Source organism: Protopterus annectens, chromosome 11.part0 (assembly GCF_019279795.1).
Source record: "Protopterus annectens isolate FY-2018-M chromosome 11.part0, PAN1.0, whole genome shotgun sequence".
Classification (NCBI taxonomy): domain Eukaryota; kingdom Metazoa; phylum Chordata; order Ceratodontiformes; family Protopteridae; genus Protopterus; species Protopterus annectens.
Genome location: NC_056745.1, coordinates 552,427,762 through 552,444,352, shown reverse-complemented (window position 1 = coordinate 552,444,352; position 16,591 = coordinate 552,427,762). Strand labels below are relative to the sequence as shown.

Sequence of the window (16,591 nt, the reverse complement as noted above, 5' to 3'; positions counted from 1 at the left end):
TACAGCATTCTACTGAACAGTCATCCATGCCAAAGAAACAGATGCTTAAAATTGCTGAAGACCTAATTACTTTAATCAGGGGTTCCCATCCCCCTCCTGACAAAAGGCCTAGGCATGACACTGATTATGATTCCTCTGACCATGTTTCCATTTCCTCTGATTCCTCTTCTGATCAGGGATATTCTCTCCCTCCCTCTGAGGACTCTGATGCAGAAGAGTCCATACCTTCAGCCTGTCCGCCTGAGGATTATTCTTTTGAGGAAACCCTGCACACCATGAGGGAGCATTTTCATTGGCAGAGCCAGGATTATTCAGAATCCAAGAAAAGGCTCAGAGACTTCCTTTTATTGCCTCAGCACAGGCCCCTGGCTAATCCCCCCTGTACTTGATATTGTTGATGTTTTTTCTGAATCCAGTGTCTCTCCTGATTCTTTATCCCCTGCACCAATCAAGCCAGACAGGTACTACAGGGTCCCTGACTCTCATAAATTTGTTTACAAAACCCCGCTGCTGACCCAGAAGCAGTTTCTCAGGGTCCGAAAGGGGTTAAGGCTTCCACTGCTAAAAATCCTGTCCCCTCCGATAGGGATTCCAGAGCTCTGGACAGATGGGGGAAACAAGTTTACACTTCTGCTACTTTAGCTGTAAGAGCTTTAAACTGTCAATTTCACATGCTTAAATACCAACAGTACCTCATGTCATTGTTAAAACAGAAAATGGTTTCAAATACAGAAGGTGCTGACAGTAAGGAAATGCAGGATTTACTGCATGCATTTGAACAATTGGGAAACCATACTCTGCAATGTGGTTTTGATTCATTAGAGGCTTCTTGTAGAGCCACAGTTACAGGCTCTGTTATTCGAAGGCATGCTTGGTTGAAAAAAAGTTTACCTGACCATGTTAAAGTAAAATTATTGGATGCTCCATTTCAGCATGATACTTTGTTTGGTGTTAAGGCAGAAGAGGTGTTAAAGAAAATGGATAATAAAGCAAAGTCAATGCAGACAGTGAAAGATTTCTTACAGGTTCAACCACCTAGATTTAGCAGAAACTGGCCTTCAAAAAATTGGTCCTTTCCAGTGTCGGGCCACAAAGAGGCAGATACAGACGCCCAAGAGGCAGATCTCATCCCCAAGGCTCCTGTAGACCCTGGACTTCATGGATTCCTGCATTCTACTAATTCCATATGCAAAACTGCATATGAGGAAACTACAATGGTATCTAAAAAGTGGTTGGACTAGCATTGTCATAGCCTGGAGACGATCATAACTTTAATTCCCTGCCTACAACAGGAGTTTCGATGGTGGTCCCAGGCCTGTCACAACAACAAGGGACCCCACAGCCAGGCAGACACTAACAATGGATGCATCGGATTATGCCTGGGGGGCACATATGGTAGGAAAATGTATTCAGGGCACGTGGCCCAAGGAACAAATGCATCTTCATCAATCAAAAAGAGATGCTAGCTGTACAGAATGCCCTGACAGCTTTCAAGGACCTACTACATCCAGGACAACTATTAATAAAGACAGACAATACCACAGTTATGTGGTACATAAACAAGCAAGGGGCACACATTCCTACCCCCTATGCAGGCAAGCCATGACTTTGTGGAACACAGCACTGACCTATCAAGTACATCTGCAGGCACAATTCCTGCCAGGAACAAAAAATACACTGGCAGACGAACTAAGCAGAAATCTTATGGATCCTCACGAATGGAAACTAAATCCACAGGTGTTCAGCATGATAACGAGGAAATGGGGACGCCCAGATGTGATCTTTTTGCCTCCCCTCAAAATTACCAAATACAGAAATTCTGCACAAGAACTTGTCACTCTCAAGCATGGAAAGTGGATGCTCTGTCATTCAGTTGGAAAGGCCTGACAGTCTATGCCTTCCCTCCGATGCCTCTCCTTACCAAGGTACTCCTAAAAGTCAGACAAGAAAGGCCAAAAATGATCCTGATTGCCCCAGACTGGCCACGCCAGCGCTGGTACCCAATCCTAAAGAGCTTGTCTCAAGGCCCAGCTTGGCCTCTACCTCAAATTCCTCATCTTCTGACACAACAGAACAATCAGATTCTGCACAGTCAACTCAGATCCTTAAATCTGGAAGTATGGCAGATAATGTAGCCACTCAGACTGCACCTCTCTAAAGCTGTTTTGGATGTCATTTTAGAAGCCAGGAGGCCCAGCACTAGGAAATCTTATGCAGAAAAATGGAAGAGATTCTGTGCTTGGAACCAGGCACAAGGGCTCGAACCACTTGTCCCTAATATACCTCAGATTTTACAATACCTAACTGAGATGCTGGACAAAGGCCTATCTTTCTCATCAATTAAAATCCATGCCTCTGCCATTTCAGCTCATTACAATACGGAACCTCCTATTTTTTCACATCCTCTTCTACGACAGTACCTCAGAGGGGCAAAAAATATAAAACCCCCATGGCGAGCACCAGTACCAACTTGGGATCTCCGTTTTGTTTTAGAAAAACTCACGCTGCCTCCTTTTGAACCAGCCAGCACAGCTGATCTAAAATTCTTATGGAAAACTGCTCTGCTCCTAGCAATAACTTCAGCAAGAAGTGTCTCAGAGTTGCAGGCATTAATGACTCTGGAACCTTTCATCATTTTTCATCAGGACAGGATTTCTCTTAGGACAAACCCAACATTCGGGCAAAAAGTGGTCTCCAATGTGGCCTTGAACCAAACCATTCATTTACCTACTTTCTACCCAAATCCCCAGTATAAAGGGGAGAGACTTCTGCACTTTTTGGATATACACAGACAGCCACGATTCTACTTGGACAAAACAAAAGCTTTCAGAAAAACTGAGCAACTGTTTGTAGCCTATGCTGCAGAATCACAAGGAAAGCCTATTACAAAGCAGACAATTTCAAAATGGATAGGCCACTGCATCCGCTTCTGTTATGCACAACATGGCAAATCAGTGCCTAAGGGCATTAGGCCTCATTCTACCAGAGCAGCAGCCACTTCATCAGCTTTTCTCAGAGGAGTACCAACCAAAGACATTTTAGAAGCTGCAACCTGGAGCTCAGTGCACACTTTCACCAAGCACTACCCCTTACCTCTCTACTCTAAATCCAGAGCAGGCTTTGCCACTGCAGTTCTGCAGGGCCTGGTAGCCTCTCCAAATCCAATTTAGACCCAGCCGCCCAACCTCAACTTTGGGATTCTACCCAAGTTTAATGACTGCAAAAGTGAAACACAATGAACATAGTACAGTTGTGTACCTACCATAAATGTAGATGTTCGAGTGTATTCACTGTTGCAGTCCAGGTTACCCACCCACCATCCCCCTTTTCATTGCTGGGACTTTACTGTACTTCTCAACTCTTTACAGCCTATGCTTGTAGATGATCTCAGTATTTGCTTGTAGATGAAGGAAATGTTTATAGTAATATATGCATGTTTTTTGGCATAATTTTATCTTTCCAGCCTTCCTATCTGGGGGCACCTGACATCTGGGGCAAGAAAAACTGAAGAAAATGGTGTGTACCCCTGGTGCAGTGACGTCAGGGAAGAGGCGACAGCAACAGACGCTGGACCAAGACTTTGGAACTCGGGCTGACTGCGGGTCGCCTGCCAGCAGGATAACCCAAGTGTAATGACTGCAACAGTGAATACACTTGAACATCTACATTTATGGTAGGTACACAACTGTACTTTTCTTTTCCAGGTTGAACTCCATGGTTCTACCCACCCATTAAACCTAAGTTAAAAAAAAAAAAAGAAAAAGAAAAGTAGCTCATTTAAGTTGCTTTCAGTGTTCTTGTGTTTTAATTATGTGGAAAAAATCGATACGAATGTTGCTCTAGAAGAATGCAGACTTGTCATGTTTATTTTAGAAAACTTATTTTCTTTTTTTGTAGAGAAGTAGGGGACCATTGGCATTTAACAATTCAAGAAGCAATCTTGGAAAAGTGCAGTGATAATGACGGAATTGTACATATTGCTGTGGACAAGAATTCTAGAGAGGTAAGCTTAGCTCCTTAAACATTAGTATTCTGTGTGTTTTTCTGCTGCAGTAATTTCTTCATTGTCTGGCCACTGAAGAGATAGAGAGCAAAATGAATGTATTTTAAGATATTTGCTGGATGCTAGAAAGTGTTTGCTGCTCTCCATCCTATCTCAGATTCTTCAGGGTTTTGGAAGCCTTGAATTCCAGAAAACATGTCCTCTGCTAACTGCAGATGTCCGTTAAAATTGACTGCTGTTGTAGTGCAGACTTTTGGGACTTTTCACCCCTCCTCCTGTAGCCTAGGCAAGTGCCCTTCCCACCTGGATGTCAGCATGCCTGATGTATAAGAGAAGACATCCTTCCACACCATCTTTAGTGTGCGTGTGTGTGTATGTCATATGTGTAATGTCTAAGTTTGTGTTTATACACACACTTGTTTTGTTGTTTTTACCTTTGTTGCCTGCTGGCCATCAAACCCATTATTGGTTCACCAGCCCATTCATTCCTTAACCAGGTGAAAGCCAAACAAAAGGGGTCCTTATTAAAACAGCCATCAGGAATGTTTCAGAGTGTTTCTTGTGTGTGCTTTGTGCTGACTTCAAAGGACGTCCCTTCATTTCTGCAAGGGGTGTTTCCTCCCAAGTGTTTTTGTCCCTCTCCTCAATGTGCAAGTTGTGGTTTCCCTGTTCTCCACCAATAAATTTGTGCAGCCCTTTGTGCCTTCAGTTCCACATAAACTCACACCTGTTCTTTCTTCCTTTATCACAAATGGCTTCTAGTTGAGCTCTGGTTGCTTGAGTTGCAGTTATGGCTCCATATTCTGCACCACATAGCCCAGCAGCTTTAGTATTTTCTTGCCCAGTACGAGAAGGAAAAAAGTTAGTCAAAGTGAGCACTGCATAGTCAGGCCATCATTTTAGCTCTACTCCCAGAGTACAGCTAAGCACTCTTGGAGAAATGGAATTTCCTTTTTCTTGGCTATTATCTGTTTAAGAATGGTAGCAGTATTGGCATCCGGTTACAAATCCTTTTCTAAAGTTTCCAGGTGTGTTTCTTGGACAAAGCAGGTACTGTGCGACGATTTCCAGAGTCAGTACTGCTTTTGTTTATGGACTGAGCATATTTCTTCTCGCTCACATTAGTACTAAGTTCGTTCAAAATTCCATCTAATAAAAACAAAAGGGACATTGAGAGGGTGATAATATATGTACAAGTCCTAAGGTCTCCCTTGGCTGAAAAATGGTGCGTCTGGTAGGAATTGAGTGATTTATGTAATGGAGTGAATGAAAATTTTTAAAAGAAAACATATGCTGCATGATAGTGGCAATGGAAACAATTATAATGGTCTACATTTTCTGTTAATGTATGTAAGCTGGCAATATAGTTCAGAATGTGGTGATAGCAGAAAAGGATGTCTGGTCCTGTGTGATGCCTTTACAGCTCCTAACCCTGATGCTTGCCTGGAGCAATACCTGTAGCGATGATCCCTCAAGAGGTTGCTACAGACAAGGAGGAAACTGTCCTCCTGATTGCAAGCTCTTCCAACAGTCTGTTAGCCAGGACACCACCTCACGGGCATCTGGTTCCAGTACTTTTTTTTTTTTTTTTTTTTTGGGTAACTGAATGCAAGAAGGATAGCCTTCAGTTTAGCTACAGGAAGATTGTAGTTTATTTTGATTATCAGGTAAGTGGGTTGGTCAACACATCTTTTTCAGCCTTGACACAAAGGGCACAAGACTTGTTTGAAATTAAGACACTATAAAGTTGTTGACAAACAACTATGTACAGAAAACGCAAATTGGTCAAGTCCAGTATTTACAGTAGTAGGCATATATGTACAATTGGCAGTAACTAGATCAATGCATTTTAGTTCTGTTAACTAAGTAGTTAAAGGCATTATACAACTGTAGTATTCCACTATCCCTGACATATTTACACTATTTACAGTTGGTACATAGTATTTGTGATGCAGATGTACATTTGATGTATGGTAGCTAGGAATACTCTTAACAGTCAATGTAGTAGTTTGAGACATTACTGGCAGTATGTATGACCTGAGCATGAACTGTGGAGAATATCCTTTTTCTTTGTTGCAAGAGCATTCAGATTCCTTCAGTGAATGTTCCTTTAGTTTAGATTTGAACTGTTCTTAGGAGATAGCGGCAATGACACCAACCAGGCAACAAGTACAAGAGAATCCGTTAAAAAGCTGAGCCAGGTCAGTACATTAAAGCCACATTAAGGTCAGAAATGAGGTTTCCAACTAATTTAACTGAAATAGGGGTATGTAATTTAATAACATATTTTGGGACCAAGGATTGGTTTGACTATAAAATGGGAGAGACTCTGGATATATCTTTGGCTATTACTCAGTGGAGCAGGAGAGGGGACAAGAATATAGCATCCATTAGTGTTGCACGCCTTTATATTTTGTCGCAGAGAGGTTGCTTTTCTACAGATATTTACAGAAACTGTAACCTACACTTAAGCAGTTCCTTTAACTTTGCACTTTACTGCTGTACACTGTACAGGGTTCCGGTAGCAGCGCGATGCTCTTTCAGGATTAGTGTTTTTGAGAGAGAGATTTAGGTCTGTTGGTAGGCAAAGTGGAAGGCACATCTTAGTGTTAAGGGGACTGTAAAAGAAAGCGAGAAAATGTTACGGTCTGGAGGGGAAGTATTGCAGGAGGAAAGAAAGAAGGCTGAGAAGTTGCAAACTATATTAGGTTAGGGCAAAATGGATGAAGGCTAGCAGAATACACTGACACTCGGAGGTTAATTAATGTAGGCTAGTAATCAGTTTTATAGTTGGATAAACTATTACAGTAAAATCAAGATCAGCTCTATAAAACTAAATACCTTTACGCTAGGAACCACTGCAGCTGTTCGAAGTGCATAAACAGTTCATATGCGAATAGTACTGAATAACAGCAGTCCTAATTTCTGTATAGCCTGCATTGCTGACTTCCCACCTTTTTTAGTTCCTGCTACTACTTCTGGTACCTCATTACCAGAATCAGCAAAATCAACCTTGAATGCTTTACTGAAATCAGCTGGTCCTTGTTTCTTTTGCAAGGTTTTCACTCTTCTTCATTATATTTTATTTTTTAGAGCAACTGAATAAAAAGCGTTCTTTATTTAAAAAAAAATACATATATTTTTTTTTTTCTTAAGAATCTGCAGCCTCCATCATATCAGCCCTCAGAGTGTTTGAGGTCCCTTCCAGGTTTTCCAACTGCCAGACTCGCATGTTAGTTTCACACGATTCTTCAGACTCGGATCAAGGACTAGGTGGAGGAGATGGAATACATGCCCCTAAGAGATGGTGCTGAATCTTTGCAAACTTTCTACGCATGTTGGAAAATACTTTACCGAATGCAGCTGTAATGCAATGTTTGCATCATAATGGGTGGCAGCTATGCAAAGGCATGGCTTAGTTGAAGATACACCCCCCACTATAACATTTGTAAACAGATTCTCAATGTCCTATTAGACAAGAAGGTCCTGTTTGAATTCCTGGCTAAACATGACTTTAAAAAAGCTAGAGGAAAAGGTGAAGACCTTGCAGCCAATGAAATAGCTGTTTCATTCCTCTGCCATGTGCAATAGAAATTACTCCATAAAAATATTTAGCCAAAAACACAGGCAAGTAACTAAGATTTAAAGTAGGGGTGCCAATTACCAATTTATTCCCTTTACCCAAGGTGTTCACAAAACACTAGTCTGTATTAATTGCATACTGCAGAAAGAATAGTTGTGTAAAATCTTACCATAACCATAGATGTCCTTCTCTTCCATGTTGCAATATTCATAACCTTTGGGGTTAGCCTCCCCCTAGCAACCCTAACGTCCGGCCAGTATGCAAAAGCTGTAGTCACTGCAAGGTACGTGGGACATCTGATGTTGGCCATAGGGTGCATGGGCCATAAAAGTGACATCTGCATGTACCTTCCTCAGAACTGGTAAACCAGATCTATTTGTGGCGTACCCCACCTGTGGACTATGTCCAGAAACACATCCCTGTGTAGCATCCATTTGTGGGATTGTGACATGGACCTGCTCGAGATGTCTGCCCCAGTGTTCTGAGGGGATAGAGAGAGTCTGCACAATGACATCATGCTGGACCGCCAGTTCCCAGGCCTGGAGTGCAATTCTGCATAGCAAGCATGTTCATAATGATGAGAGCCCTCATCTCTATGATGTTGATGTACTCCCTCTTGAAGGGGCCTGTCCATGTGCCTTGCACCTTCAAGCTTCCCCATAGCAGCTCCCCAACTGAGGTTTGAAGCATCTGTGTAAATTTCGGGGATTGTAAGAGAAGTCCTAGGTTCAAAGACTTGATCCACCCACCAAAGGATCTCCTTCCTTAGGTATGGTAGGAAGGGGATGGTGTGGTCCAAGCAGTAGGAGTGTTGGGCCCATGTGGAACCTCTGGTACCACTGAAGATTCCTCAGGTGGAGTCTTGCCAGTGGCAACATGGGGATTGTAGAAGCCATATGCCCTAAGAGCCTGCTGTCATTGTAGGGGTGTGGACGACCGACAACAAGTATTCCTTCGGGCTTTCCACCTTTTCGAGTGGGAGGAATGCCATCATAACATCTGTCCTGATTCTGCAACCCAGGAAGACTTGGTCCTGGGAGGGGTTTAGGTTGGATTTGAGGAAGTTGATGGTGAAATCCAGAGACTGCAGAACAGAAATTACTGTCTGGAGATGGTTCTGGAGGGTACTGTAACAATCCGCCTAGATCAGGTCGTCGTCCAGGTATGGGAAAAGCTAAGACCCTGCATTAGGCTACCACTGGAGCTAGACACTTGGTGAATACCCTTGGAGCAGTGAATAGTCCAAATGGTAAAGCAAAAAACTGAAAATGCGAGGAATCCACAAAGAAGGGTGGGTACTTCCTGTATTTAGGCCAGATGGAGATATGCAGGTAGGCATCTTTGATGTCCATGGTGGCCAAAAATGCCTGAGCTATTAGCAGTGGAAATGGTCTGAAGCGTGAGCATGTGGAAGGTGGGTACTTGAAGAAAAAGGTTAAGGTGAGAGAGATCCAGGATGGGTCTCCATGGGCCGTCCTTTCTTGGGACCAGGACAAGTCTGGAGTAAAAGCCCCTTCCCTTTTCTGACGCAGGAACTGGTTGGATAGTCCCCTGAGAGAGGAGGCTGTCCAAGACTGGTTGTAATGGGGCAGGTGGGCCTTTGGTGGGTGTGGGATTCCTCTTAAGAGTGGAGGAAAGGCCCAAGTCATGAAGTAACCTTTTTCTATGACTGACAAGACCCACTTGTCTGAGGTAATGCTTTTCCAGAAAAGGCAACCGAGAGAGAGTCTCTGGGAAAGGGGTGTATCTGGAGGGGGAAGAGGAGGAGGCAGGTAGTCAGACTTACCTGCCTTGTCCTGAAATGGAGGTTTCTGGATTGGTGTCTGAGCAGGCTTGAAGGTGGCTGCTGCTTTCTGGATCTTTTTTTACCCCTAGGAGGAGTAGTAGTAGAATGTTTTCTAATGAAATGGATCTTAGGATGATTTCTGTGGAATTTAGGAATTGGTGGCATAAACAAATGATGTTCTTCGTGTTTCACTGTTGCAGTCATCACCTGTGGGTTATCCCTGCTGTGGTAGCCCTCGGCCGTCCCAAATACCAGAGTTAATGTTTTTGTGCACCGGCTGCTGTCGCCTGTAGTCTGACGTCAGGTCGTCAGTACTATAAAGCAAAGCAGCCGATGTCATAACATCAGTCTTTCTTGCTGTGGAGCCCGTAGCAGAAGCAGTTCGTACAAGTGCCGGTCGGTCACTACAAAAAGTCAAATTTCAGCTGAAAACATCTAAAGCTAAGTACCCAATTGGGGGACCCTTTTTGCTTGCTCTAACCGATGTCCGAAAAAGTTAATAATTGTCTCACCTGTGGAAAGCAGATCCCACACCTAGACTTTTATTCTTACTGCATCACTTGTTTAGGCCCAGACCATGATATCGCTCGTTGCCAGTTCTGTGCCCTATTTAATGCGAGAACCATTTTCTGTAAAGCTCTTTTTTGTAGATCATTATTTTCGTATTCCATCTTCGAATTCCAATATGGTGTCCGTCAGCCAACCTTCCGCTGACATTCCGAAAAAATGTAAAGATAGAGACAGGCCACAGAAGGCTAAGCCTTCCAACGACGCTACCGCTATGCAAGTCGTCAGTTCTCCGGAATTCAGTGAGGTGCTTTTGCAGCCCCTGATGCCTGACTCGCTTTCTATGCAGGCCTCTGCCGAGACCCTTTTGTAGTCCAGTATGCCGCAGAAATCCACTTCATCTTACGAGCCTTTGGCTGTCTCTCCCTCAGTTGGGTCCGGAGCTGCGACGCAGGCACCGGCTTCTGAGGAGGCCGTTCGCACTACCGATTCTAGAGAAAAAAATGACATCTGCTCTTCGACTGTCATTCCTCAGAGACCAACGGATTCTTTTAGGCCTCAGTCAGGCCACTCCTAGGAAATCTCCTTCTAGCTACTGCTCCCCCACTCCAAGCTCAAATGCTTAAAATGGCGGAGGATGTCATCTTCCTTATCAGAGCTACTCAAGCCCCCACTCCTAAAAGGAAGAGAGTTCCTTCTCCAGAAATTGACAGACCCGGAGTCTGAGGATTCTGATTATTCTGCCTTCAAAGAGGAACAGCAGCCCTTAACTGAGGATTCAGATGCAGAGGAATCCATCCCCTCTGCCTCCCCTCCAGAGGACTTCTCCTTCAGGGAGACCCTTTACTCCCTCAGGGAGCATTTTCGATGGGAATCTCAGGACTACCCACAGTCAAAGAAACGGCTTAGAGAGCTTCTGGACCTCCCCCAGCACAGAACCCTGGCCATCCCACCTATTGTAGAAGTGGTGGATGATGTTTTCCTTGAATCCAGTTTAGCTCTTGATTCCCTACCTCCTGCCCAAGCTAAACTTGACAGGTACTACAGAGTACCGGATTCTCACAAATACCTGTACAGAAACCCTGCTGCAGACCCTGAGGTCATTACGCAGGGACCCAAAGGAGCTAAGACTAGTTCTGCCAAAAATCCTCTTCCTTCTGACATAGACTCAAGAGCTCTGGACATATGGGGTAAGAAAGTGTACACCTCTGCAACCTTAGCTGTCGGAGCACTCAGTTGTCAGTTCCATATGTTAAAATAACACATTTTGGAACAATTAAAACAGAAGATTGCTACTGGCCCTGACAGTGCCAACTCAAGAGTTGGCAGAATTACTACACTCTGCTTGTCAAGTGGCCAAGCACTCCTTACAGTGTGGATATGACACCCTAGAAGCCTCTAGCAGGGCAGCAGTGACAGGATTTGTTATTAGAAGACATGCATGGCTGAAGGAACAACCTCTCCCTGATCATGTCAAGTCTAAACTTATTGATGCACCCCTAGATAAAGAACTCCTATTTGGGGAAAAAGCAGAAAAGGTGCTTAAAGATGGAAGACGAAGCAAAATCTATGCAAACAGTAAAAGATTTCTTTCAAGTTCAACCTCCCAGATTCAGCAGGAACTTCCTCTCAAAACACTGGGCCTTTCCTGCACCCAGCAGACAGGGCCAAAGTAAGCCCCGCATGGACAGGACATAAAGGCCCCCATCCCAAGATCAGCAAAGAAGCAAACTATGGACCACTTCAGCTTCCAAGGCAGGGAGTTCTAAGCCAAGCTTCTATGGTAAGAACTCACAAAGACTCTCCCTCCCCCCTCTGCCCTCCTTTCACTCATCGAAAACTAGGAGTAAGGCTTCAAGGACAGTTGGGTCTCTTTAACCAAGGACCAATGGGTATTAAAAATAATTTCTCAGGGATACAAATTCTCCTTCAGTGAACTCCCAATTCCAAGTGGGTACCCAGACCTCCCTCCAAACCAGTGGGCAAAGGCATTAAAACAGGTAAAAGCCCTAATATCCCAGGGGGCAGTAGAACCTGTCCCTCCGGATCAAACGGGAAAAGGTTTTTACTCCAGACTATTTCTTGTTGCCAGAAAAGAGGGCACTTAGCACCCCATCCTGGATCTATTGAAACTGAACACCACCTTGGTGGTCCCCACATTCAAAATGCTAACCTTGCAGCAGCTCCTGCCTGTGCTTGCTCTAAATGCCTGGCTGGAGACACTAGACCTAAAAGATGCCTACCTCCACATCCCCTTCTGGGAATCGTGCAGGAAAGTCCTGCGCTTCAGAGCAGGCAGTCAGCACTTACAGTTCTCTGCACTGCCTTTTGGCTTATCTACTGCTCCCAGAGTATTCACCAAATGCTTGGCCCCGGCTATAGCTTCCTGCAGAATATACAGATTTACCCGTACCTGGACGACTGGCTCATTGAGGCGAACAGCAAAGAAAAGTTGCTCCAGGACCTTCTCTTTGTCAAAAAACTCCTAACTTCCCCTGGGGTTCACCATCAACGGGAAAAAAAATCAAAGCAAAAACCCACCATAAAAATTGTTTTCCTGGGAGCTGTGCTAGACACAGCAACCCTGATGGCCTTCCTATCCCCAGAAAAGCAGAGTTTCCTGCCCCTCTACTTCACCCAGCTGGCTTCCAGAAGTCACCTCATTGCGCGGAAGTTCCTGCAAGCCCTGGGATACATGTTATTTTGTGTCCCCCTAATCCCTCTCGCCAGGCTTTACATGAGGAAGATTCAGTGGTACTTAACCTTTGGTGTCAGCACTCTCATAGGTTGGTGCTAGGCTATCAGCCCTAGGGCCTATATAAGCCTAGCCATAACAATTCCCTGGCAATTTCTTCCCACACTGTTTACTTCCCTGGACCCCTGTCTAGCAGGATGACTGACGTGATCTCCGGGGTGAATTTCCTTTCTCCCATCCAATAGTCAAGGTTCCTTTTGAAGAGGGCCAAAGAGGCACTCTGCTTGACATGTATGGGCAATCTATTCCAGAGTCTGGGGAGTCTCTGGGTCAAGGAACTTATCCCTCCAGCATGTTTTGTTTATTGCGATGACAAGGTTTAGATCCCTGGAGCATGTGGGTCTGAGGGATTGGGATTTCTTTAAGTGTAGCATGTCCAACAGCTCTGGGTTTGACATGGCCTTGTATGTTAAGCAGAGATCGCCTCTGAGTAGTCCCTAGAGACCACACTATCACTGAGCCCTTGCATAAGGGATGAATTTCTCTGGTGGGCAGAGGCCTGTGCCATGAACAAGGGTCTTCCCTTCATCCTCCGCCCTTCCGGCCAGACAATCACCACTGACGCCTCAGACATAGCTTGGGGCACTCACCTAGCTGGCAGGTGTACCCAAGGCCTTTGGAATGCCCAGCAACTCCACTTGCACATCAGCCAGAAAGAAATGATGGGAGTGCAAAATGCTCTGACTTCCTTTCCAACCCCATCTCAGACCAGAGGTGGTCCTTATAAAAACAGACATCACAGTAATGTGGTAAATCAACAAGCGGGGGGGGGCACCTAGTCTTACCCCTTGTGCAGGTTAGCCATGAGTCTGTGGCTTATGGCCACCTCCATGGGGCTACACCTAATTGCCTAGTACTTACCAGGGATCAACACATTGGCAGAGAAACTTACTGGACCCCCATGAATGGCATCTCCACTGAGAATTCTTCCTGCAAGTCACCCAGGAGTGGGAGACCCCAGAGGTGGACGTCTTTGCCTCAACCACCAGCTGCACAAGTTTTGCACCAGGGAGTATCACCTCTTAGCATGGAAGATGGATGCCTTGACTTTCCCCTGAAGCTCCCTCTTTGTGTACGCATACCCCCCCTTCTTCCCAAGGTTCTGATTAAAATAAGAGAGGAGATACCAAAGGCCATCCTCATCGCTCCAAATTGGCCCAGGCAACATTGGTGCCCCTTACTATGCAGTCTGACCTTACAGCCCCCCCAAGTTGCTTCCCCTAAGGGCAGACCTCTTGACCCAGGAAAGGGGGGGAAGGTACTGCACGCAGACCTGCAAACTCTCAAACTTTCAGCATGGCTCCTACACTAAAAACTAACAAGAAGTCACTGTTAAGCAAATAGGTCCTGGACATCATCACAGTGGCCAGAAGGCCCAGCACAAGAAAATCTTATGCAGAGAAATGGAAAAGATTCTACTCTTGGAAGCAATCAGAATAGGCCAGTACCTCCCAAACTTCCATCTCCCTCATCCTGGATTACCTAGCAGTGTTGCTCAATAGTGGCCTCTCCTTTTGTATTAAAATCCGTGCCTCGGCCCCACCCCTCTTCTCTCATCCATTGGTTAAGCAATTCCTCAGAGGGGCTTCTAATATCAGGCCTCCCAGAAGACTACTCCACCCTGGGACCTGAATTGTGTGTTAGAGAAACTAACCCTACCGCCTTTCAAACCTGCCGCTTCAATAGAATTGAAATACCTCTTCTGGAAGACTGCCTTCCTACTAGCTATCACCTCTGCCAGAAGGGTCTCAGAACTTCAAGCTCTCGTGGCTATCAAGCCCTTCATAATTTTCCATGCAGACAGAGGCACCCTGAGGACTAATCCCTCCTTTATGCCGAAGGTGGTATCTGATGTGACCTTTAACCAGGCCATACACCTTCCCACCTTCTTTCCCAACCCCCAAAGCAAGGGGGAAAGAATTCTACACTCACTAGACGTGCACAGGCAACTCGGATACTATCTGGACCACAGAAAAACTGACCAGCTTCTTGTAAGCTTTGCCCCAGGGGCAGAGGGGAAGCCTATATCCGAACAAACCATTTCCAAATGGATTTCACATTGTATCCATTTCTGCTACAGACTACATGGGAAACCCATCCCTAGGTCAGTCCGTACCCACTCCACTAGGGCAACCTCTACTTTCAGTGCCTTCCTCAGAGGAATACCTCCCAGGAACATATTGGAAGCGGCCACCTGGACCTCTGTCTATACCTTTTACAAAGCATTACCACCTACCTCTCTTTTCGAAGTTTAGGGCAGGGTTTGCCTCTGCAATTCTGCAGGGCCTTCTGACCCATACCTAGGACTCTATCTTTCCTTCCACCCTTTCCTCAGCTTTGAAAATCCTCCCACAGGTAATGACTGCAACAGTGAAACATGAAGAACATAGTACAGTTGTATACACTTACCATAAATGTAGATGTTGGAGTGTATTCACTGTTGCAGTCTTGGTTTCCCTCCTTCCATCCCCCTTTTGTCATCTTCCTCTAGGAGGACAAGTGCCTTCCCAGACTGGCTCTTAGCCACCAGGACCACTTCTCTCTCTTCCATTGTGCTTCCGACGGGTTAGAGCAAGAAAAACTGATGTAATGATGTCTGCTGCCTTTCTTTATAGTACTGACGACCTGATGTCAGACTACAGGCGACAGCAGCCGGCGCACAAAAACATTGACTCTGGTATTCGGGCCGGTCGAGGGCTACCACAGCAGGGATAACCCACAGGTGATGACTGCAACAGTGAATGCACTCGAACATCTACATTTATGGCAAGTGTACACAGCTGTACTTTTCAAGTCCTGTAGTTCTTTTCCCTTCTGTTGATGGGTTTTGAAAAGTTCTGCCACTTGGGCCCTAAACAAGGCATTATTGTACAAGGGAGCATCTAGAAGTTTAGCCCTGATATCGTCAGGTAGGAGTTGAGCCTCAACCAAGAGAACATTCTGAGCATTGAGGCAGAAGCTGTAGATCTGGCCAAGGCCTCTGCAGCATAATAACTGCACTTAATTGAGTGTCTTGTCACTTGGGAGGACGAGGAGATCAGGTTATAGATTTGTGACTTTGTGGCCGAATCAGGTAGATCAGCCAAAAAACAAATTAAATCCTTAAAAAGGAACATCCAACCGCCTTAAAGCACTTTATTTCACAACAATGCCTCCAAAAACTAAGCGCTTTCACCATACAATGGCTTCCTCAGAGTTAAGGCATTAACTCTGAGGAAGCCATTGTATGGTGAAAGCACTTAGTTTTTGGAGGTATTGTGTAATAAAGTGCTTTAAAGCGGATGGACATTCCTTTTTTCGGATTTATTTGGGTTCCTAGATCAGCCAAGAGCTTTGAAGCCTGAATCAAAAGGGCCAGGAAGTACGTAGGCATGTGTGTGTTTGGTAGTTGACGGCCCTAAATGCCAAAGTGGCAGAAGTGTGCACCTAGTTGCCAATTCTCTCCATAGTTTTGCTGTCCTTATTAGTAGGAAGGACAGAGGTAGAGCGTAGCAGTCTGGAGGGTTTGTCTGCAATGACAGAAGTGGTACCAGTATCTGCAACAGGGCATTTTATTAGAAATTGTGTCCCTTCTGGGACCTTATAAAATCTGTGAGGTCTTCTAGGATCAGGGGGGTTGCGATTCAGGATTTTTAGAAGCTGCAGAAAAGGCATCTAAGAAGGCTGGTAGAACTGTTGGAATGGCAGAAGGTGGGGGGTATCCATTTGTAGGAGTTTTGTAATACCTCTTTTGGACTTCAGACATTTTGGACTTCAGACATTTCAGTGGAGTCCCTTTTGAAAAACTCTCATCTGAGAGATGGTTTCTCCAAAGGTAAGGTCCTCCCCAAGGGAGTCTGCCTCAGCAGAGTCCTCCTCTGGGGAGCCATACCCTAGAGGGGAAAGCATTTGTGAAGCATAAGACAGAGAATTCTCTGAACAGGAATCTGGAGAGTCTTCGGCCTCTATTGTAAGAAG

At 45.1% G+C, this 16,591-nt stretch overlaps 1 protein-coding gene across 1 annotated transcript in view; it reads left to right on the top strand.

Moving 5' to 3' along the window:
- The window catches only part of LEMD3 (LEM domain containing 3), a 1,135,447-nt gene that overhangs the window by 961,993 nt on the left and 156,863 nt on the right, over positions 1 to 16,591 (top strand). The window contains exon 11 of the mRNA XM_044088062.1: positions 3,898 to 4,003. Within this exon, the coding sequence (XP_043943997.1) occupies positions 3,898 to 4,003 (106 nt within the window). The remainder of the gene's footprint in view (positions 1 to 3,897; positions 4,004 to 16,591) is intronic.